We start from the raw sequence: 24,754 nt of genomic DNA, 5'->3' as shown, positions 1-24,754 counted from the left end.
TATTACTGGAAATTAGTAGGTAGTTCTTATGGTTATTTATACTTGCCCAATGTTAAAAATAATTCCAATTTTTAAATATCTTACTTTTGTTGACTTAGAGAAAATGTTTGTCCAGCACTTTTCACAGTTCTTTCTATTTTTCCTCCCAGAAAAGGGTTTCTGTATGAGAGGAGACATGTGCCCTTTTGATCATGGAAGTGACCCGGTAGTTGTAGAAGATGTCAATCTTCCTGGGATGCTGCCTTTCCCAGCACAGCCTCCTGTTGTTGAAGGACCACCTCCTCCTGGACTCCCTCCACCACCACCAATTCTTACACCCCCGCCTGTGAATCTGAGACCCCCTGTGCCACCGCCAGGCCCATTACCACCCAGTCTGCCACCTGTCACAGGTAAGGAAATATGTTTGCCTATACTTATTATCTGCCCATTCATAGTCTTTTATAAAAGTTAATAGTTTGACGCTTGCCTTTGTTAGAAGTATCTATAGTAATCCTATATATGCCTGCTAGAAATTAAGAGTAAGATACTCCCGTTCGGAATATATTTTGTAGGCTAATGGGCTTCCAGGTGGTGCTAGTGGTAAAGAACTCGCCTGCCAATGCAGGAGACATAAGAGATGCGGGTTTGATCCCTGGGTTGGGAAGATCCCTTGGAGGAGGTCATGGGAAGCCACTCCAGTTTATTGCCTGGAGAGTCCCATGGACAGAGGAGCCTGGCAGACTATGGTTCATAGCGTCGCAACGAGTCAGACATGACTGAAGTGACTTAGCATGGCATGGCACAGCCAAATCCATGGTTTACTGTGGTTTAGGGTGACCCTGAATTATGCACATTGCTAATGAATCCCAGCTGTCTGTAGTCCTTCAGAGCTTAAGACAAACCTGTTTTGGAATACATTAAATGGATATTTTACCCTTGAAAACTATTTCAATTGTAAGCTTGATTTTTATAGATACTATTATTTGATAAATGAGCATATCATGTTTGGATATACAATAACTTATTTTATTTGTTTGCTTCCAGATGATATTTCTTATTCTTTGGTTTTGACAGGACCACCACCTCCACTTCCTCCTTTGCAACCATCTGGCATGGATGCTCCCCCAAACTCTGCAACCAGCTCTGTTCCTACTGTAGTAACAACTGGCATTCATCACCAGCCGCCTCCTGCTCCACCTTCTCTTTTTACTGCAGGTGCAGTTTTAGCCTTTCTATATTAATAATGTAATATAGTTTAGAGAAGAGTTTTAGGTGAGGGATTTAAAAATATTTAGAGAGTGAATTGCTCTATCAGGTCTGTTCTCACTAAAATTATATGGAATAAAATGTAGACATTAAATATAAGTCCTTAGTTACGATTTTTAAAAGATGAAGTTTTTAACAGCATTTTATTTTTCTAAAACTACTTTTTAAAATACATATAAAATGTGAGTTTTGAATTAGTAATGTTTTTATATTATCAGTATAAAAAATTACCAAATGGAGTTTTATAATTGTTTTTTAATTACAGTTTTTGTATTACCAGATACATATGACACAGATGGCTACAATCCTGAAGCCCCAAGCATAACAAACACTTCCAGACCAATGTACAGACACAGAGTGCATGCACAAAGGCCCAACTTGATAGGGCTCACATCAGGGGATATGGATTTGCCACCCAGAGGTACTATGATGAATCTTTTCTTCCTGTCATTTTCATAATATCAAGAGTGGCAAAACATTTAAAAAGAACAGTTGGTCTTATGTTTATTAGGATTCAGTAAGGGATGTTGTTATGTTTGTTCCTTGGATTCTCTGGTCTCAACATGAGAAAAAGGTAATATGTGGTACCCTATTTGTAGTATTGGTGATGTTTTATTCTGTCATCCATGGGGAAAGGAGTTTCCCTAAAGTACTAATTTTCTAGCTTTGGGGAGGTATATTCTCTCATTTGCAGTCTTAGTTGGTTCATTTAAAGTCTTAAGAATAATGCTTTAATTCCTAAAGGTACAATCTTTCATAGTTTGGAAAATGAAATGAGCTGTGCAGACTTAATATATGATATATATTTTATTTTTGTTTGCTTTGACATGTTAGAATTTGATGTTGATTTGCTTATAACATTTTAAGCAAAAAATTGTATTTTAGACTGACTTGTTAGCTTTTAAAATTTTTGTTAGAGGAGACAGACTTTTTATATAATTTCTGAATGGGAGAAGAATTTAGATTGGTCCACAAACTAGTGCAAGAAAAGTGCTATAGACGTTCAGAGGAGGAAGCATTCACCTTAATTTGAAAGACAGAGCATTTGCTACAGATATTTGACAATATTGTCAGACATTGTAGGAAATACTGTATAGACCAATAAAAATCTATGTTTTTTCCTAACTATTTCAACTAACGTTTAAATCCCATTTTCTTTCTAGTCTTTCCTTGCCCATCTTTTATTTCTAATTAAAAAAAAAAGTCATGCATTATCAGTTGTGAATAAAGTCAAACTTATTTAACTAAGTAGGAAAAGGAAATGGCAACTCACTCGAGTGTTCTTGCCTGGAGAATCCCAGGGATGGGGGAGCCTGGTGGGCTGCCATCTATGGGGTCGCACGGAGTCGGACACGACTGAAGCGACTTAGCAGCTGCAGCAGCAGTCCATACCTAATGTGGTTTAGTAAACTTGTTTACTTATGCTTTGCACTTTTTTATTTGTTCATTAGAAACTGTCAGATCCTGAACATCTGTCTTGAGTGTTCAGGGAACTTTTTATGATAGAGTGAGGAACATTTAAATTTACACCCAGTTTAACTTATATCCTATGAGGTCACAGGACAACATTTCATGTAGATGCCCCTTTTCCCCAACAAAAAGTCTCCTAGAGGGATTCTAATGACTTTTGTAAAGAGCAACAACAGAAAAAGATATCTCTTAACAATTTTTATGTAAGAGTTATAAGATGGCTTGTATTTGAAAAGTAGCCAGTTAAGATTGTGGCTGTTCATTGTGTTAATATTGACTCATCCCGAGTGTCTCCTACCTGACTAGTTCGGAGAAAAACCACTTCCTTCTTTCGGTCATGACTTGGCACTCATTTTCTTTCTTTATACCGGTATTCTTTGCTTTTACTAGAACCTCTGAAGCATCAAATCATCTCTTTCTTACCTTGTGGCTTTCCACTGTAGATCAATATTGGACCCATCCCAAATCTTGGTCAGTTTTTTTTGTTGGCGGTGATGATTGAGGGAAGACAGAAGGATCAAATCCCTTGAACATAAATCTTAACCATAGAGAAGTTGGAATTATGGTCATTTCAGCTCCACATGCCTATAGTTAGAAGTTACAGGAAATGGCTCGCTGAGATATAAATGTCTGGTATGCCTGCTTAGAAATTTGAATGCCTTTTCTCATAGAATCATTATGCATAGTGATTATTTTACTACTATTCTTTAGCTATTTCGTGTACTGTTTTTGTAAGCTGGTTCAGGAATACATTGTCCATAAATTGTTTTTATGTACTAGACAACTGATTTAGCAAACCATTTAAACTGAGGGTTACCTATACTTCTATTTCCTTACCTTTTTCAGTCTTTCCCCCCCACAAAATGTTCTCAGCTGTTGCCTATTTAGTTTGAAATTTACTGGCCTGGATTGTGAGATATACATAATTAAAAGTTTATAATATTGTTCATTATATAATTATTATACATTTATAATAGCCTGCAGATGGCCTCATTTAAATTTGTCACAGAGTATTACGTGGAAACTATTCTTATGCTTCGTACTTAAAGCTTCATAGGAAATTACTGTTATTAAGCAAATGAAAAAACTTTAGGCCTTTTGCTGCCGTGGAATTACTAAAAAAGTGACCTCGAGGCCTGATAATTGTTCATTCTAGATTCTAAGGCAGTGGAAAACTTGCTAGACACTCTTAATTGGATATAGATAGGAAGGAAGGGCTCAGTAGTTTTCATCAACAAAACTAGTGCTGAAAATTTTAAGCAGAAAAACAATTTATTAAAAAGATAACTGGGGGAAAACAGAATACATGCAACTAAAAGACACATTTGCTAATTGTATATCAAGAGGAACTTGCTTCTGTGTGTTTATTAACACTCTCTCTTTTAAATAAATAATAATGAAAGAATATGAGTGAGCGAATACAGATGAGTTGGAGCAAACACATCACTGTCTTTCTTAATGAACCTTCAGATAAAGAACGTATTAAAGTAGAAAAGGATATTGGATAGCTTAAAGACTTTATAAAAGGGCTAGTGAACGAACATGTTTGGGAGGCAGTAATAAGGCCAGAAATTGTGTTGCAAAAATGGTCCTGTGAAGATACCACTGGGCAAAGAAAACACAGTTTGTCCTATGAATGCCTGCAATGCCAGATGCTGGATGTTTCTACCTGATATGCTGAAGAGATGTAGGATAAGTCAGAGTTAGTCAGAAAAAGGAGAAGGCAATGGCACCCCACTCCAGTACTCTTGCCTGGAAAATCCCATGGACGGAGGAGCCTGGTAGGCTGCAGTCCATGCTAAGGGTCAGACACGACTGAGCAACATCACTTTCACTTTTCACTTTCATACACTAGAGAAGGAAATGGCAACCCACTCCAGTGTTCTTGCTTGGAGAATCCCAGGGGCGGGGAAGCCTGGTGGGCTGCCGTCTATGGGATTGCACAGAGTCGGACATGACTGAAGTGACTTAGCAGCAGTCAGAAAAAGGGGGTTGATAAAGCACGTATAGCCTGTTGATACTTTTGTGAAACCAGAAGATCTTTTTGATTAGAACAGAGGGAATAAGGAATGTCAGAGGGAATAGGAGGTCAATTACAGGCGTTTGAAAAATTGTAGAAGAGATGATGGTAGCTAGACTTAGGGTAGTAACTCTGGGAAGTAAAAGATTTAAGTTCAGTGGAAAGAATTGACAACACCTATAACTTATTGATTTGGGAACTTAAAATGGGGCTAATGGAGAGGGTAAAATGAAAGACACCAGGTTTCTGCTTTTGGATAATTGGTCAGATGATACTTGCATTCTATGAGAGGAAGAATTGATATGGTAGGAAGACCTGCTTGGAAATTATAGTGGTAGCCATGAGAAGGACTGTACTGAAACAGATCCAGAATTCTTTTGGTTACATGTGTTTAGAGATACTCAGAAAAGGATTTAAATAACAAATTTATCCAGTTCCTTTTTAAAAAGGAATTTTAAATATACATTTTTTTCTTTGTGGACTAAAATTCAATTCAGTTCAGTCGCTCAGTCGTGTCTGACTCTTTGCAACCCCATGAATCGCAGCATGCCAGGCCTCCCTGCTCATCACCATCTCCCGGAGTTCACCCAGATTCAAGTCCATCGAGTCTGTGATGCCATCCAGCTATCTCATCCTCTGTCGTCCCCTTCTCCTCCTGCCCCCAATCCCTCCCAGCATCAGAGTCTTTTCCAATGAGTCAACTCTTCGCATGAAGTGGCCAAAGTACTGGAGTTTCAGCTTCAGCATCATTCCTTCCAAAGAAATCCCAGGACTGATCTCCTTTAGAAGGGACTGGTTGGATCTCCTTGCAGTCCAAGGGATTCTCAAGAGTCTTCTCCAACACCACAGTTCAAAAGCATCAATACTTTGGCGCTCAGCTTTCTTTACAGTCCAACTCTCACATCCATACGTGACCACAGGAAAAACCGTAGCCTTGACTAGACGGACCTTAGTCGGCAAAGTAATGTCTCTGCTTTTGAATATACTATCTAGGCTGGTCATAATTTTTCTTCCAAGGAATAAGCGTCTTTTAACTTCATGGCTGCAGTCACCATCTGCAGTGATTTTGGAGCCCAAAACAATAAAGTCAACCACTGTTTCCACTGTTTCCCCATCTATTTCCCATGAAGTGATGGGACCAGATGCCATGATCTTTGTTTTCTGAATGTTGAGCTTTAAGCCAACTCTTTCGCTCTCCTCTTTCACGTTCATCAAGAGGCTTTTTAGCTCCTCTTTACTTTCTGCCATAAGGGTGGTGTCATCTGCATATCTGAGGTTATTGATATTTCTCCCGGCAATCTTGATTCCAGCTTGTGTTTCTTCCAGTCTGGCGTTTCTCACGATGTACTCTGCATAGAAGTTAAATAAGCAGGGTGACAATATACAGCCTTGACGCACTCCTTTTCCTATTTGGAACCAGTCTGTTGTTCATGTCCAGTTCTAACTGTTGCTTCCTGACCTGCATACAGATTTCTCAAGAGGCAGGTTAGGTGGTCTGGTATTCCCATCTCTTTCAGAATTTTCCACAGTTGATTGTGATCCACACAGTCAAAGGCTTGGGCATAGTCAATAAAGCAGAAATAGATGTTTTTCTGGAACTCTCTTGCTTTTTCCATGATCCATTGGATGTTGGCAATTTGATCTCTGGTTCCTCTGCCTTTTCTAAACCAGCTTGAACATCAGGGAGTTCAAAGTTCACGTATTGCTGGCTTGGAGAATTTTGAGCATTACTTTACTAGCATGTGAGATGAGTGCAATTGTGTGGTAGTTTGAGCATTCTTTGGCATTGCCTTTCTTTGGGATTGGAATGAAAACTAACCTTTTCCAGTCCTGCGGCCACTGCTGAGTTTTCCAAGTTTGCTGGCATATTGAGTGCAGCACTTTAACAGCATCATCTTTCAGGATTTGAAACAGCTCCACTGGAATTCCATCACCTCCACTAGCTTTGTTCATAGTGATGCTTTCCAAGGCCCACCTGACTTCACTTTCCAAGATGCATGTTTTAAACTTTAGCATCATTTGGGAATAACAGGTTAAATGTAGTTGTGTTTGTCAAACTCTTAAAAGTGTATAAAATATTGGAAGTAGTTTGCAGTTTACAGTTCTTTTGCAGTGCATTTCAGTCTTTTGAATCTTTACCTTTTAAAATTTAACATAATTTTATTATGTTAATTTGCTGATGTTCAAATAAGCAGCTCATTTCATTCTCAGTTCAAAGTTGTTGATTCTTAAGGTCATTGCACTAGTGTTAAATTTTGAATCTTATAGGTTGTGCATTTGATTTCAAAACTATAAACTTAGAGTCCCAAGATGATTTGTTTATTATTAATTTGACATATGAGAATTACTGATTCTTAATTTAAATGTGAAAGGAATTCAAAATAAAATCACTTAGATTACTGTATTTAGGTGTACATTTTTTCTGTTTCTTCTAAAATGTATATTTGGACAAAAAGCCAGAACTTTGTTTTTAACGTAAACTTAAGAATGTGGCTATGATTAACAGAAAATGTTAATCTCTGCTTTTTTTTCTTTTGTTTCAAACAGAAAAGCCTCCTAATAAAAGCAGTATGAGGATAGTAGTGGATTCAGAGTCAAGGAAAAGAACCATTGGTTCTGGGGAGCCTGGAGTTCCTACAAAGAAGACTTGGTTTGATAAGTAAGCTGGCAGAGGAAATTGAGGAATTTTATTGTGCAGTGATTTTTAGGATCATTGCAGTATTATTGTGGCAGTAATAGTGGTCTCTTTCAAAGTAAAATTTATTCTGTAGGGAGTCCCCAACTAAAGTATATAGTATCTGTTTTCTTAAAGTGTGTATGTTAGTCGTCTGGTACTTGGAAGGTACTTGCTTACAGAAATGGTGTGATGGTTAGCACATGTTTTTCCTGTTTGTACCTACCTACCCCCCAAAAACCCAACCCTTAACTTAAAGATGTTGTTGAATACTAGCTATTTAAGGGATAGTCATGAGCCTGCTATTAGGGAAGAAATGGGAGGAGGCTTTAGCATGTGGGCGATTCCTGTAAAGAGTTAGAAAGCAGTCTTTGGTGGGGGCAGGGGAGATAGGATGGGCACCAAAGTTGTTGAGGAAGGGCTTCAGAGAAGCAGATAGAGAATCAGAATGTTAGTGTATGTGTTTGAGGATTCATTTACAATTTAGCATGTTTGAGGAAAGATTAGGATTACACTTTTAGAGCTTTCACGTATGTTTATTAATGAATAATATATAGTTCTGTCTCTGCCTTTAATTCTCTGATTTAAGGCAAGTATTATAACCTCCCTGGGCCACAGATTTGCCCCCGTTCTTCTAGTGTCAAGCGTATGGTCTGTTGTTCCCCACATTTTGTTTTAATTGGAAAGAGATCAAGACAGTGATTTCTTACTTTTAATCAGTATTTGAAAATAGGAATTATTTCGATAAGCTAGCTTTTGCTGAAATGGTACAAATGGTGAAATGGTTATATAGGCGAATTGACTGAAAGAGGATAGACCTTTCCTGCTGCAAATTTTAAGTACGCGTAGAATAGAACTGGGAAGGAACAAATGATCTGGAAGAACCCTTCTCACTTGGCTTCTGTGAAAGATATGAATACTACTTATTTGGAAACTTCATTTTTTAAGGAAAAAAGTATACATTTCCTTTATCAACTAGCAATTTCAATTTTGAAAAGAAAATTGAACGTAAGTTGCAGAACTTTATTCCTTTGTACTTGATAAGGATCAGGATTTATAAATGAATGTATTAATTAACTTGATTTTTGTTACAGACCAAATTTTAATAGAACAAACAGCCCAGGCTTCCAGAAAAAGGTTCAGTTTGGAAATGAAAATACCAAACTTGAACTTAGAAAAGTTCCTCCAGAGTTAAATAATATCAGCAAACTTAATGAGCATTTTAGTCGATTTGGAACCTTGGTTAACTTGCAGGTAAGAACTATGAAGTGATTCTGTTGTCTTTGCTTAATTTAGAGAGGAAATCTTAATATAGTAAAAAGAAATACTTTTACAAGAAAATATTATGGAAATTTTGGTAATATTCTAAATTTAGAAAATTGGATATGAAATGAAACTTTGTATTTTAGAAAAATGTGATTTTTGAATAACATATTTACTTTGAAAAGGCAAGAGGCTTGATTGATCATATTATATACTTTTTACCTAATAGAGGTTATCATAAAATTACAGCAAAGTTAAATAGCCACAGTGGTAAAGTCTAATCTTACTATAGTTTTCATTTCCTTAGTTTCAGTTTAGCAGAATGCTTTAGTCACATTTATTTTTGCTGCCTCTAAGGTGGGGCATATCTCTCAGATACTTTGGGGGCCCAAATACCTAATTAGTTTAAACATTTACTTTTTCCTCTACTGCTTTTAAATGTCTTTTAAGATAAATATCTGTAATTTGTATTTGATTTCACCTAAAATTAGACCTTGGCTTAGGTATATGTTATTTGTGAGATTATTTTGTATTGAGTTTATATTATGTGATATGTTGAAAGTGTTGAAATAATTTTGGGCTTCTTTTCCAGTTTGCATGGCATTCTTTTCAACTAAAATAATTATTTCCCATAATCTGATAAGAATAGATGTTAGAGAGTACAGCTGAAGTTGGTATTTTGGAAAATTTCGTGGTGTTGCCCTTTAAAAAATAATATTATTAACTAATAGATGAGAAAATGCATGCTTGCTTAGGGTCAGTCAGTAGAGATTTCTACAGATTTAAAGAAAATATTTTCAGCTCTCTGTCTCTTCTTTTCCTCATGTATCTGCATGATATTATTACATTATTGGTAACAGCTTACCATGTATTATTTTGGATTTTTTGTTTTGTATTTCTGTATGTATCTACCAATAAATTAGTATGCAAGCTTACAAATATATATGTATTTAAAAGTATGCGGGTGCTTGTTTGGGTCCCCTGTAGTGATTTAATGTTACCTGGGCTGTCTCTAAATATCTCTTTATGGCAGTTCAGCTTGATCTACCGCATGTAGATCTAGACTTTGAAAAATGCTTTTCCTTCCCCAATTAACTACATTAGTAATATTAAATTTAGAGAAATTTAGAGCTGAGTATTTCACTATTATTTCAGTTTTTTCTTTAATTTATATTGTTTCAATTTGTGTTTCCTCAGTTACTATTGAGATTGTTATCTCCATACAGGTCCTTTTGCTGTATCTGTATGTCATTTGCCTTTTTATTTATAAAATATATATTTTGAAAAATTAGTTTTAAAAAGCCCTGTAGCTTTATCCTAATTGAACACCCTACCATCATCCGCCCCGTGTGCAGTCCCCGCCCCACCATTTTATATGAATTACTGTTTAATTCTTAACAACTACAGAGTGGGTATTGTTACCTAAAACCAGGTTGTTTGATTCAGGGTCTGTGTGGTTAATCCCTATTTTGTATTGCTTTGCCTTACCCGTAGTTTATAGAGTACATTTCGGAAGTGCTGGTATTATTGAACACTAAAAAGCTTTGGATCTGTTAATGCTCCTTATTCATTATATGGGTCTAAAGAATTGCATACTTTTTGAGTCTTAGTTTCCTTATGTGTAAAATATGATTGTTGCTATTGTTTTGTAGAGTTCCCCCCTCTCCTACCTAAGATTTTTTTGTGTGTGCTTTTGGAAATATTTTTGTGGGAATTAACCAGTTTGGAAAATTTTACAGATGGATTTTTCTGTAATTTTTAGTTAGAGATCATTCCTTTGAAAATACTTTACTGCCTTCTTTTGACTTTATATCACTCACTGACATAAGGATTATTTCCCATAGCATTGATATTGGGGGTAAGAAGTGAAACATTTTGAATGCTTGAATATAACTTTTGTGCAATGAGCATTCTCTCCTAAATGTTATCTAGAGGAGGCTGATTCTACTCTTTGAGTGGTGCATAGTTACCATTTCTTCTGGAGTGAAAGTAGTCTGTGGTAATTATCTCGATATAAGGTAGTATAAAGATAGACTGTAACTTGGAAGGGCCAGTATTTCATTTCCTGAGGCATTTTACTGTATAAAGCAACTAACTGATTCATTTGCAAATTCTCTGTGCTTAATATTTTAAATCTTAGGTTGCCTATAATGGGGATCCTGAAGGTGCCCTTATCCAGTTTGCAACATACGAAGAAGCAAAGAAAGCGATATCAAGTACAGAAGCAGTACTAAATAATCGCTTTATTAAAGTTTACTGGCACAGAGAAGGAAGCACCCAACAGTTGCAAACTACTTCTCCAAAGGTAAGAAAGAAATTTGTGTGAAATTAAATGCTTTTCTTTTGAAAGAAAAGCATTTGGCAAAGTGTTTTTTAAAAGGAGAGGCATGCAGTCAGGTAGACTTGAGTTCAGATCCTGGCTCTACCTTTGTTAACTGAATGTAGGTTTGAGCAACCTGCTCTTTGATTTTGTTGTTACATTCATCCCTAGTTTAGAAAGTCATGAGATGATACATATAAAACATAGAACCATCCCTTAAAGTGGGACATATTCCAGTATGTAGTACCTGTTTGTATTCTAGAAACTCATACTATGAATTCATATTGGAAATCCTTTCTTCCCTCTCTTCCTTTTTTCTCTTTTTCTTTCTTTTAATCAGGAAGTCAATCAATATATAAAATTTAATTGTAGAAGTGTACTATAGCACCTTGTTTTTCTATTTAGCTTTCTTCTGTTAATTAAAGAGAGACAAAAAGATACTGAAGGGTAGATTTTGATTTTTTCCTCTACTTTATAAATTTTTCTTGTATCTGTAGACATGTATAGGGAACTTGTATGAAGGAAGGAATTTGGCAGGTGGTTAGGCTTTGACTATAAGCTCCACTTTTAAAACTGTCTGCATGGGCAACTTAGTAACAGAATAACGAAGGTTACTCTCCCTGCTCATGAACTAATCAGCTTAACATTTTTATCTTGTTCTGAGGTAATGCAGCCTTTAGTTCAGCAGCCCATTTTGCCTGTTGTGAAGCAGTCAGTCAAAGAGCGGTTGGGTCCAGTACCTTCAAGTACTATTGAACCAGCAGAAGCCCAGAGTGCCAGTTCAGACCTTCCTCAGGTAAATGAAAAGTCTTATTGTGCCTGTCACATGATAGGTTCTCAGTCTGTCAGTTTCCCTTGGTGATCTGAATTTTAGTTAATTGTATGTGTGTGTATGTATATATATATTTGTATGTGTGTATGTGTATGTATATATACTTATACAGAAATATAGTCTGTATGTATTTGGACAGCACCTGTAAAAATTTTTTTTTACCATTACCATAACATTTTTACAGACTACTTTTCCTGTAGTATTTGAATCTTAAATTCTTTTCTCTAGCTAATACTTATTTGTGAGAAAGAGTTCTTTTTCACTTCAGAGGAGACATTTTCTAGCAAAACTGCCTAAAAAGTAAAGTTTTAGTACATTAAATCTTACTTTTCCATCATCTTTTACTTCATTAGACTCCTGTTCCAGACATAATTATGCAGTAGACTGAACTGAAAGCTTTTGGGAAGGGAAGGCTTAAAGCTTCAAGTTACTTAATGCAGCTCTCTCAGAACTTTGCATCACTTATTCCTGATTCTCAGGTGCTCTTCTCCATATGTCATTCCCTTCCCACTCCCTTCCACACTCGAGTGGCAGTTTCTTGTTTCCACACCCTCAGTCTCTGAAACTTAACTTTCTTTTGTCTACAGATGTTTCAACATTTGCTGTGTAAGATAGTTAGGATGTAGTATCCTACTTAGCTATTGGATGCCACCTTATTAAAATAGTCTTCGCAGATTATTCCTGAAGAGTAAGACATTGAGATTTTATAAAAACACGCAGAATGTAAATCAGTAAATTATTAGGATCCTGCTATCTCAAATCATCACCAAATACTGTGTATACTGGCCGTAAAACAAACATACTATAGGAAAGAATAGCATTTGTTTTAAGCTCAAGAAGCAGGTGCATTTTTAACTACTCTAATATTTAGAATGTACAAACTTTCTACTTGTCAACATAGGAGTCTAAGAATTTATGATTCTGTATCAGTGAAGGGGACTTTAGCAAGCCACCTGCTTATGTGACAGGCACAGTAATTTTAAAATTATTTAAAAACCTCTTTATATAATCATTTTCCATGATTGAGTAATACTGTATACTGTTTATTTTTCCAAACACATTTTTTTTCTGTCTCTGTCTTTGAAAATGGCCCAAGTTTTTGTTATTAATATCAGTGTACTTATAGTCAGGATATGTTAGTAGAATGAGAATGTTCAAAATCCCTACAGACTTATATATGTTTGGGGAAACACTGAATATGTCCATTTTAATTTTTTTAGAATGTAACTAAGTTATCTGTGAAGGACAGGTTGGGTTTTGTATCAAAGCCATCTGTTTCAGCAACTGAAAAGGTAAGAAGAATAGCATGATGTGTGTGTCTTGGCTTCATAAATGTTTTCAGGTGGCATCTTAATTTTTTAATTTTTTTCATAGTTCCAAACTCTTGCTTCTTAATAGTATCTGTATCTTTTATTCCTAACTTTTTGCTTTCCATTTGCTGAAAAAGAAAAATATTTGCCTACCTCTTTTTACTTTTTGCATCAGCGTTTTAATACTTGCCGCTCACTTTATTTCCTTATGCTCCATTCTTTTTGTTTTTTCACTTACTATTTTTTCTTTAGAGATATTGTACATTTTCATTTTAAACCTCTGATAACCTTATAGAAAGGGCCATGAGTTAGGAGCTTTACCTGAGTTTGAGCTCTGGCTCTTTACTTACTAACTGCATGACTTTGGGCAGTGCGCTTAATCTTCCTGAACCCTTTTCCTCATCAATAAGTGGTGATGGTTATATTTATCTTTCTTGAGGTTTTATGAGGATTAAATAAAATATTATTTAAGGTATCTTGTAAATTGGAAAGAATGGTATAAAAAAGTTTTTTATGACAACAGCTATTGTGTATAGTGTGACGATGCAGTTAGTCATTTTTTTTTTTCAAATGAGGGGAGTAAATGCTGACTAAATTAAGAGCATTTTTGAACCTGTCTTATAATTCTGTGTAGATATATTAATTTTTTGTTTAGGTGTGAATGAATGGCCCTGATCTTTAGTCTTTTTTTGAGGTATGTGGAATCACAGAATATTAGAAATAGATAATCTTTCTTATTTCTTATCCTAAACTTAAAGGAAGGTAAGGCCCCTCAAACTTTATGGTTGACCTATACACTGTGAGTTACTGAGCTAAGACTGGAACCTGGATCTTCTATTTCTAGTCCCTGGCTCTTTCCATTATGAAGATTACAGAGCAAATTGACATTATAGATAATTAGAACATCTCATGAAATAGCTGACCTGCTCTCTTCACTGGTTCTTCAGTATATTATTTCCATATTTACTGTATTAAACTTTGTCAGTTCTAGAAATTTGAATATGAATCTCATTCTGAATATCACATTTTCCTCTTGGGTACCTCAGCGTTACTTCAGGCATAAAATGCCTAAAATGATTCATTATTTCCTCTCTAAATTAATATCTTCTCCTAGCCACCCACCTCTGGAAGTGATGGCCCCATTTTCATGTTGTGCAGTCCAGAAGCTTTAGAGTCATCCACTTGTGTTTGTAGGTCTCTGCCACCTTCAGTTCCCTGACCTCTGGGCTGGCACCCCCTCTAATTTACACTGCCACCATCCTACCCTCAGACTATCTTTAACTCCTTATAGAAACTTACACTAATTTTCTCAGCTAAATAACTGCTGGATTAATAACTCATCATACCTCAATTATTCTGGTTCTGTTACCTCTGTTTTAGGTCTTCCTTTCTACCCTAATAAGCTCTTTTCTGCTCACTGTCTCTTGCTATTTTCTGCCTCTTTTATCTTCTTTCTCGTGGTGGTTTTTCTGGAGTGTATTTCCCTCTGCCTAACAGAATTCTAGTTTGAGTCATTCTTTTAAAAATTGAAAATCTAACCTCTACTGTGAAACCTCCAGATTTTTCCATATATGCCCCTCCGCCCCTGCCTGATTCTGTGTGGCTTAGTCTATGCTACTAAATTTAGCAGTGTCTGAATGTTTACTTTGATTATTTTTATCCTCTTTGATAATAAGTAACTAAGGAATAACACAACAGTATAAGGATCGTTACCCTTAGTATAGTACTAAGCAATTCTGGAGAGGTCTACAGCCCTGATTATGTTTAGGATCTGTTATGTTAAGATTTGTACTCTGAAATTAAAGTGTATTAATTACAACTTCTACAAAACTTTTCTAGTATGTTTTCCTACTTGTTCTCATTTTTTAACATGTTTTGTATAGCTTTCGATAAAAAGTGTACAGATTTGGAATTGATAGTATACATTTACTAATATGGTTAGCATTAATTTATGAAAAATCACTAATGGTAGTGGGCTATTTTTGAAAGAAAATTATGCAGTAAAGATTGTAATCAATCTTCTAAGGAAAACAATTATTTACCAGTATGTAACTTCCAGTCTTCAGTGAACCTGTTTACAGAATAGCATTTTGGTTTTGCTTATTCTTGGTTATTTCTGTTCCCTAGTCAGTAGGGACTTTTGCGTAGTAATCCTTAGAGCTCAGTGATGCAGAGAAGTCTTAGGGAAGAGTAGGAGAATGTTCATCAAATGTTATTTAAATTTTTTAAAAATTGAAGGCAGGCAAAAACTCAAACCTTGTATCTAAACAGTAATTTCTGTCATTGTTTAAGCCAAATAAGTGCACAAATATGAAATTTTATCCCCTACCTCTTGTAATAGCCAATAAACCCTTTAGTGATTCTTTGTTATTCTAAGACTGCATGTGAGAGGGCTAAGAAAGAGGAAACTTAAAACCTGATTTTTGCTGCTATATTAAGATACTGTAGTAGCTGTTAAGTAGGTATTATTTGAATAGAGTGATCAATAAAATGATGCCTGAATGCATCAGCTTACTGTAGAGAGATTTATGAAGAATAAAATTGGCATTTGCTTTAGAAACGTGAGAACTAGCTTATTGAGATGTGGCTTTGAGTCATCTTAACTGTGTTTCTTTTGTGTTTGATTTTAACTTGGCACCAATTATTAAAAAATGATACCTGGATGACTTAATTTGTAATAACCTTCTTTTGCAGTAAGTAATTTTTACAAAATACTTTTTTTCCCCATTTTTATCCATGAGAAAAATCTGTTTTTTTATAAGTACTAGGAATAGTCATGGCTTGTAATATTTTATATAGGAAATGAATAAGGAGGTGTAAATAGATTATAACCTCTATTTTATTGAAGAATTGGCTTTTATCTTGAAAGTAAGAGGTATTAGTGATGTATATATTTCAACAACAAAGGATATGATACTTTTCAACTCATCTTATGAATTCAACAAAAGCTTTGATACCAGACATGACAAGTGTATTACAAGAAAGGAAAATTACAAGCCAATATCTCATGAACATAAACACAAAAGTCCAAAATACGATGTTAGCGAGTGTGCAGTGGTATTAGAATACATCTTGACCAGGTAGTATTTATTCCAGAAATGCAAGGTTGATTTAACATTTGAAAATCAGTTTATTTCACCATATTAACAAAATAAAAGATTGAGGGAAGGAATGGGGTAGATATTGAAGGAAGGGGAACCGGACCGCATGTGATTATTTCAGTAGGAAAAACACGTGATAAAATTATTTAGTCACATTACACATTTTGGAAATTAGTAATAGAAATTTCTTTAATTTTGACAAAGTATATCTGTAAAAAAACCACAAAAAAACCCTACAGCTAACATTATTTGTTAATGGTGAAATATTGAATAAAGGATGTCCACTCTTGTCACTTTTTCCCAGAAGTATAGGGCCTAACCATTATAATAAAGCAGTAAAATAAATGGCATAAATGTTGGAAAGGGAGAGACAGAACTGTTTACTCATAGATGATATGATTATATATGTAGAAAATCCAAAAGAATTCACAAACAACTTGAATTAATAAGTGAATGCAGCAAGGTCACTGGAAATAAAGTCAATATGTAAAAATAAGGCATATGCAGAAACCCTTTCGAAAACAGAGATGTGGTTGTTTAGAAAGGCTACTAGAATGTTTTGATTATATTCTTAGAACTGTAGCATCATCTTTTCTGTTGGGTTTGTTACTTCCCTCCACTGGTTTCATTTTTAACAGATTTTCTTTAGTCACAAGTCTATTTTTATCTTTTGAAAAATGCAAGTATTTTTTGTTATTCCAACGCTTACTATCTAAACTCTGAAACCAAATAGCTTCAGATAGTGAGCAACATTTGTAACTTCACTGTTTGTAAGACATTTTATTTTCACATTTTTACACCTCTGAAATTGGGCTGTATCTTATAGTTGTTGATGTTTATGGTTATAATTGGCAGCCTTTTCCTTTAGTAGGGTTATATTAAATGACCTCCTAGTCAGTGGTGTCTTAAACTCAGTGAAATACGTTAGCTCATGTTCTGTTTTTACAGAAGGAAGTTCCTGGACAAAACAAGGAAGTGATACAGGAATACAGAAATCTTGTTGTCAGATGATTTTATTAACCCTGAAATAGTACACCTTAGTCTGGTATCTGGTATTAATAACAATACTTCGAAAGGGAGAATTCTCTACTCCTTGAAATTGGAGAAATGCTTAGTTAAATTATGGATTTCTTTACTTCCGGCTTTCTCATAGCTCTTATGATAATATACCATTTGAAAGGACAAAATAGTATTGTAATATTGTTTCCAAGTTTATCTGAATATAGAAATCTTTTTGGGTCACAGCTTTTCAACTGTTACAGAACCATCATGATGAAGATGGTTTATGAAACACTCCAACTTTTGCTTCAGCAGATCATCTTGTGTTTCTCCCTTTATACAGTGTTTGTCTCACCCTTACATTTTCATACAGTTTGACATTGCATAGTGTGGTAAGGTAGCATGATAGAATAGTGACAAGTTAGTGAACTAAATCCATGTCCATTTTGTATTTTACTGAATGCAGTCATTTCATATTTGTTAGTGATACCTTGAATGTTTTCATTACTGAAGAAAATTATCAAATTTTGAACATACCAACTACTGTAAAAATCCTATATTTTTAAACATCAGTTGTGCTATATGGAGGTAGTATACTTACAGTATTCTGGATTTTTTTTTTTTTTTCATTTTGAAGCTATGACATTCTTGAGTACTTAAAATAGTGATGAGTTGCTTAAGCTTTGTGATGTTCCCTAATCTAATTTCATGATAAAATATTTAAAATCATGTCCAGATTGCTACTTTTAGTAGTCAGAAAATAGGACTCGATTTCTCATTGATACTCTTCTACTTATGTTGTTCTTCTAACTTCTTTTAGGTCATAAACTTCTTTTAGGTCATGACTTTGGAAGCTGTGTTTGTTCCTCTGGAAAGTTACACACTGTCACATGTGGTTTCATGTTTAGGTTTTATGGCATTCATAGATCTCTTTGAAGGGATCTCTAAATTCCTTGCCAAGAACCAGTAATCAACCACTCTCTGGAACAGACAACTTTCTGTTTCTTTCGGAAGATAAAAAAGGCAGCCTGTACACTTTAATTTTCTTGAATTGATCTTTGTGAGAAAAAGATTGTTCACTCTGATCTACCATCGCTTCATTGTAATTTAGTGCAAAAGTGTTTATTGAGTACTTGCTTTGTGTCTGGCACTGTTCTAGGCACTGAAGATATAGCAGTGAGCCATGTTAAAAAAAAAAATCCTTACCCTCATGGAATGAATCTTTGGGTTTATGAGGACATTAGATACTATCAGGTTGAACTTTCTTATTTAATGAGCAAAATTAGTCCCAGAAAGGTTCCTGAACTCACTCATGGTTTTATAATTAGCTGGTAGCAAGGTTTAGATACTGGAAGAAGCACAAAGAAGAGAAAGACATGGTTTATGTTTCAGGGCTCTTACAGTAAGGACAGGGAAGAGAGATTGAGGGAGAAATATAAATTAAAGTATCATCAAGTCATCTTTACTAAATAGTTTAATAGGAATATTATTTCATAGAGGAACCTAGGTAGAAGAAATAAGTGATTGACTTTGCAGAGATCTTGAATGGTTGTGCTAAACCTGAGCTGAATTAAAGGGAATAAGGTCCCTTAAAGAAAAAGGAGTAATGCTAATGCTAGCAAAGAAATGGAGAAGACAAAGCAATAAGGTTAATGTCAGAAGTGTCAATTATAAATGATCATTTAAAATTATTTTCAGGACATAATTCCTCCTCTGCTGTGCTCTTGTGTACAGTTTATCTTTAGTCACTAGGAATACTAGTAATGTGTTCAGCAACTAATATTTTATCAGTGTTACAGTAATACCACCAGTGTTTATTGATTTGAAGTTTTTATATGTTTGTTTTTTGCTTTTTTCCTGAAGGTATATGATATTACTTAAAAATTTTTTCACTGTGTAGCTTATCCCCCACTCATACCCTTCCTTTCAAGATGCTAAATGTGACTTAGTTACTGTTACTATATAAGTAGTTTTAGTTCAGTGTGCTAAATTTTGACAGGAGTGTTTTAAAGTTGAGTTTTGAAGAAAATAGGACTCAGGAGATCATGACTACTTGATACATTTTTTGAAAAATTGAATTTGTATTGGTAGGTGTTGTCTACATCTACTGGCCTAACAAAAACGGTGTATAATCCAGCTGCTTTGAAGGCTGCACAAAAAACCTTACTTGTTTCCACTTCTGCAGTTGATAATAATGAAGCACAGAAAAAAAAGCAGGTAAGTGTAATTAGTAGTATACAGTATTTGCATATAGGGAAGCTTTTTTTTGCATGTATGTGTTTTTTCATAAAATAGAGATAAAGGTATATATGTTGGCTGCCACTGAACTTTTGTTTTCCATAGTATATTAGTAAATATTAATTTTCTTCTTGTAATGAAAGGCTCTCTTGATTAATCTTTGAAACTTGCATACTGTTTAAGCTTTACATAGGAAAATTTTGCATTTATTTTTGTTTCCAAGCTTCTTGCCACAATCTCATTTAGAGCACAGTTCTGTCTTCTTAAGTAATTGTGGGGTTTTTTTGGAAAAGTGAGTTTTCTAATACTATTTTTGATCCCTTCTCTAGGAGGCACTGAAACTTCAGCAAGATGTAAGGAAAAGGAAACAAGAAATTTTAGAAAAGCACATTGAAACACAGAAGGTAAAATAATTAGTTAGATTTGTCAGAGGGAACAATATCTGGCTAGGCTAAGAACAATATGCCTGACATAGCAAGTGAGAAGATAAACATGGTAATAGGGAGTAGAAGATGCCAGTTTCGCTCTAGTTACGACATTCATTTAGGTGTCAGTTCTTAATTATGTCTGGTAATAAAAGTTATAACATTTCAAAATATTAAAAATACACAAACTTTTGAACATTTGGTTTAAAATTATGCCTTTTCTGATTTAAATTTGTATATACTTGATAAAGAGACATCACAATGCTTTATACCAAAAACTGAAACCATATTGACTCAGAGAATCTATAATACTACAGATTATAGTATTATACTATAGTACTATAGAATCTATATTGTGTGGTGTCTTCTACTCCTTACCATGTTTATCTTCTTTCTTCTTATCTTTGTACAGCGTATTGTTCTTAGCCTAGCCAGTTACTGTTCCCTCTAACAAAAGAAAGAAGGTAATTAAATATTCCATTTTTCTAATATCTCATATGAAAGGAAGCCGTAAAACTTTTCCTGTGATCCTTTCTGGTTACAGACTGCTTTTGGAGTGTGAATACTTAGACTCAGTAATATCAACAGATGGATTAGAAAGTAAAATTATTGCTATTTCAAATTGATGACTTTTCAGGGATTAAATTAAATTTAAAGCTTATAACCGTAAGAAATTTATATTCTAAGAGACTTAAGCAGTACTATAGTTCTTCACAGTGCGAACCAAGATTAAGACTTGAATTGAGAGAGTGTCACCAGTCTGCTGTTGTGCTGTCTTGGTGATTGTAAGCCTTGTCATGAATACATAAGCTATAAGTAGTACTTACTTATTTTTATATTTACTTTGCTATGTTTACTTTCTAAGTAGTAGTAGAAATAAGTCTTATATTTTTGTTTTTAAAAATTGGCCAGATGTTAATTTCAAAACTGGAGAAAAACAAAGCAATGAAGTCTGAAGATAAAGCAGAAATAATGAAAACTTTAGAGGTTTTGACTAAAAATATTACCAAGTTGAAAGATGAGGTCAAAGCTGCTTCTCCTGGACGCTGTCTTCCAAAAAGTATAAAAACTAAGACTCAGGTATTTCAGTTTGTGTTGTTATTTATACTGCATGTGCATGTAAAAAAAAAAATGAAAATACTGCATTAAGATTCATTCTTGAGTTAATTTCTTTGCTACCATTCTCCCCCTTCTCTATTAATTAATAAGTTAATAAATACAAATAAGCAAACTTGATTTCATCTTTTGAATCCTATACATTGTAGCTAGAAAGTCAATAATTAGGAGAATAGTAATGAATAATCTTTAAAAAGTAGCTTGAGGACAAAACAATATATGTGCTTGAATGCTTAATAGGAGTTTGAGTTTTATTTTGTAAGTAGTTGGTGGTATAAACTGTTAATGAACAGAAGTAACAATTTGAGTCACTGTACAGAATGAACTGATTGAATGGGAGAAAATTCAAGCAGATTAACCGATTAGACATAAGAAATTGAGCAAGTTAATTTCAGATGACAGTAAGTGATTTTTAAAAAACCCATGGAGTTACAAATACTTACACGTGGTGTGTGTTTGTGTATATATATATGTAATCATGAGATCATATTGATAGTTCTGATTCTAATCTAACACCACACTGTTCTTTGTTTCTTTCTATTATGCCTATTTACCTGTTCTCATAATGACAACTTGTTCCCACTAACAAAAGAAAGAACAGTATCAATACAGTATACGCTTGCACATTCAGATGGTTCCAGAATGGCTAAAATAATACCACTTTAATCAGCTAACTAAATATAAAATTCAGAATTTGTTTGCATTTTTTACAACCTCACAATGTACTCCATTAAGAGTATAGAATTAAACTGTGGTATGGGATCACGTTTTTGTTTTTTTCCTTTTGTGTGGTTATGTTATTAATTTGATAAAGTTAGGTCTATTTCTGTATGTATTCCTCTGCCCCTTATTCTTGTTGATTTAATCTTCTTGTATTTTTATTTTTAAAAAGTATTTTATTTCATAATATATGAGGATCTTAGTGTATCTTTAATATAGAAGAATTAATTTCCAGACAATACGAACGTTACACAGTCCTAATTGATTTGAAGTTATTTCAAATAATCTTCAGCAGTTGCATGGTAATAACCATGAAGGAGGCTCCATTGACATAATTCTCTCCTGTTTCACTCTCAATTTAATTACCCTAATTTTCCCAATAAATAAATAATTAACATGATTCAAAAGTTATACTATTCATATATATAAAGGATTATGTAGATGATCATTCCTGTTTTATCCCTGGCACTGTGTTCCCCACTCTTCCCTCCCTCTTGGTATGTGTGTGTATGTATGCTTTCTTATGCGAAAGGGTACTATATGGTCCTCATTTGCACCTTAGGTTTTTGTTTTCCTTTTCACAGTTATTTCCTGAAAATTCTTCTGTGTCATTCCATAGAAATTTCACCCTGGCCTCCATATGGAAAATGAATTTAGGGAAATCAGTGAAAGTAGGAACAGGTTAGGAAGCCTGTTGCATTAGTGTAGACCTAGCTGATTGATGGCTTGAATTAGGATGGCAGGACTGGAGATAGAGAACAAATGTATAGATTAAATAGGAATATGTAAAAAGCATTCCTTATAAAAAATGTGTGTGTGTGTGTGTGTGTGTGTGTGTGTGTGTGTGTGTGTGTGTGTGTGTGTATAAATGCAGGATATTATTGTCACCTGAATTACTAATCACTGTTTTCTAGATGCAGAAAGAGTTGCTTGACACAGAACTGGATTTATATAAGAAGATGCAAGCTGGAGAAGAAGTCACTGAACTTAGGAGAAAGTACACAGAATTACAGCTGGAGGTATGTTTCATCATAACCACACAGTATGTTGTTGTAGTCTTGCATGTTTATTTGAAAAATATTCTCATTCTGGTCAGCAGTCTTTGGCAGTCTCTGGAAAACATATTGGAAGTTGATATAAGAAGGAAGAGGTTAGCAAATTTTTTTAGAACTAATAGAAAAATCTCTTAGTATTTAACGAAAGGTGGCAGCTGGTCTCTCGACTTCTAGTAAATTATATTCCTTTTCTATTTTTGTTTTTTTCCTGGATCCAAAATCTATTAGTTTTTTCAGGTGTTCTTATGGAGATGTTCTATGCATATATAGACATGTTACATTGAGTTACTATGAGTGAGGATCAGAGTTTCTGTGGTAGAATTAACATCAAGGAACATGTTTACTTAAGTTTTGCCTATAGGTGGTGCTCTGGGTGTTTTTAAAAGAGAAAAGACTAGTTTCTTATAGTTTAGTTATATGATTATTTATATAAGAAAAAGCTAATGAAATTGAACCATGATAATTTCTAAAGCAGAAAGATATTTAAAAATCAGAATTACATTTTGATGTAAAGGGACATTTATATCATTAGTGTAGTTGGTACTTGTCTGTATTTATCATTGTTGCCACAATTAAATTCTTTGTATCTTAGCTTATTGTTTCTGCTTAGTCTGAAAATACTGTTTTTTTCTAAATTTGTTAGCAACTTGATTTTCTTTTTCCAACATCAGTTCAGTTCAGTTCAGTTGCTCATTCATCTCCGACTCTTTGCAACCCCATGAACCGCAGCACGCCAGGTCTCCCTGTCCATCACCAACTCCCGGAGTCCACCCAAACCCATGTCCATTGAGTCGGCGGTGATGCCATCCAACCATCTCATCCTCTCTCTGCCATCCTTCTCCTTCTGCCCTCAATCTTTCCAAGCATCAGGGTTTTTTTCAAATGAGTCAGCTCTTCACATCAGGTAGCCAAAGTACTGGAGTTTCAGCTTCAGCATCAGTCCTTCCAGTGAACGCCCAGGTCTGATCTCCTTTAGGATGAACTGATTGGATCTCCTTGCAGTCCAAGGGACTCTCAAGAGTCTTCTCCAACACCACAGTTCAAAAACATCAATTCTTTAGCGCTCAGCTTTCTTTATAGTCCAACTCTCACATCCATACATGACCACTGGAAAAACCATAGCCTTGACTAGACAGACCTTTGTTGGCAAAGTAATGTCTCTGCTTTTTAATGTGCTATCTAGGTTGGTCATAACTTTCCTTCCGAGGAGTAAGCGTCTTTTAATTTCATGGCTGCAATCACCATCTGCAGTGATTTTGGAGCCCCCCAAAATAAAATCAGCCACTGTTTCCCCATCTGTTTGCCATGAGGTGATGGAACTGGATGATCTTAGTTTTCTGAATGTTGAGCTTTAAGCCAACTTTTTCACTCTCCTCTTTGACTTTCATCAAGAGGCTCTTTAGTTCTTCTTCACTTTCTGCATAGTACAAATCTAATTTAGTACTGGGATCTGGGTATTAAAGCAGTCACTGTTCTTATCTCAAGACCCTTTATTGTCTTCATAGGAAGCCATAGGTTGGAGTCCTAAACCTGCATATATTTTACTTCTCTGGAAAATTTATATGGTTGTCTGTATGTCCTGCCTAAGATAACAAGTTTTCAAAAACATAGATTTCTTTTATGTTAATGTAGAAATTGTGTTTTTACCGTTCTGGAGATTTCATGCTTGTGTTCGTGTGACTTTAAAAACAATTATCATTTAAAAAATTTTGGCCTATAATTTTAGTTAATAAATAATAGTATTACTAATATTCTTTATATCATTGATTCATGTTTCTGTTCTTTATCATAATATAGCTGAACACTGAATGACATCTTCTGTTTTTCATTTATGATGGCCGAACTTTAGTTTACAACTAATGCTAGTATGTGCAGTAATGCAGTATTTGCCAGAGTGTATTCATTTACCACACCAGTGCCATATTTTATTAATAGGTATTAGTGATAAAAGCTACTGAGGCCCAAT

General features: G+C 34.7%; 1 protein-coding gene across 4 annotated transcripts in view; it reads left to right on the top strand.

Moving 5' to 3' along the window:
* The window catches only part of RBM26 (RNA binding motif protein 26), a 76,556-nt gene that overhangs the window by 36,030 nt on the left and 15,772 nt on the right, over positions 1-24,754 (top strand). Inside the window, exons 7-18 of one of the 4 annotated variants that reach the window (XM_068984317.1) lie at positions 150-389; positions 1,054-1,194; positions 1,526-1,666; positions 7,283-7,394; positions 8,504-8,663; positions 10,813-10,977; positions 11,657-11,788; positions 13,045-13,116; positions 19,326-19,451; positions 19,802-19,876; positions 20,810-20,977; positions 22,648-22,752. In XM_068984317.1, coding sequence (XP_068840418.1) covers positions 150-389; positions 1,054-1,194; positions 1,526-1,666; positions 7,283-7,394; positions 8,504-8,663; positions 10,813-10,977; positions 11,657-11,788; positions 13,045-13,116; positions 19,326-19,451; positions 19,802-19,876; positions 20,810-20,977; positions 22,648-22,752 — 1,637 coding nt within the window. Of the gene's footprint in view, positions 1-149; positions 390-1,053; positions 1,195-1,510; positions 1,667-7,282; positions 7,395-8,503; positions 8,664-10,812; positions 10,978-11,656; positions 11,789-13,044; positions 13,117-19,325; positions 19,452-19,801; positions 19,877-20,809; positions 20,978-22,647; positions 22,753-24,754 lie in introns of all 4 variants that reach the window. The other 3 variants (XM_068984318.1, XM_068984320.1, XM_068984319.1) reach the window with 3 other exon arrangements.

This window comes from Capricornis sumatraensis, chromosome 12 (assembly GCF_032405125.1).
Source record: "Capricornis sumatraensis isolate serow.1 chromosome 12, serow.2, whole genome shotgun sequence".
NCBI classification, from domain to species: Eukaryota; Metazoa; Chordata; class Mammalia; order Artiodactyla; family Bovidae; genus Capricornis; species Capricornis sumatraensis.
Note: the sequence above shows the minus strand (reverse complement) of the source record. Positions and strands in the feature narration are given on the sequence as shown.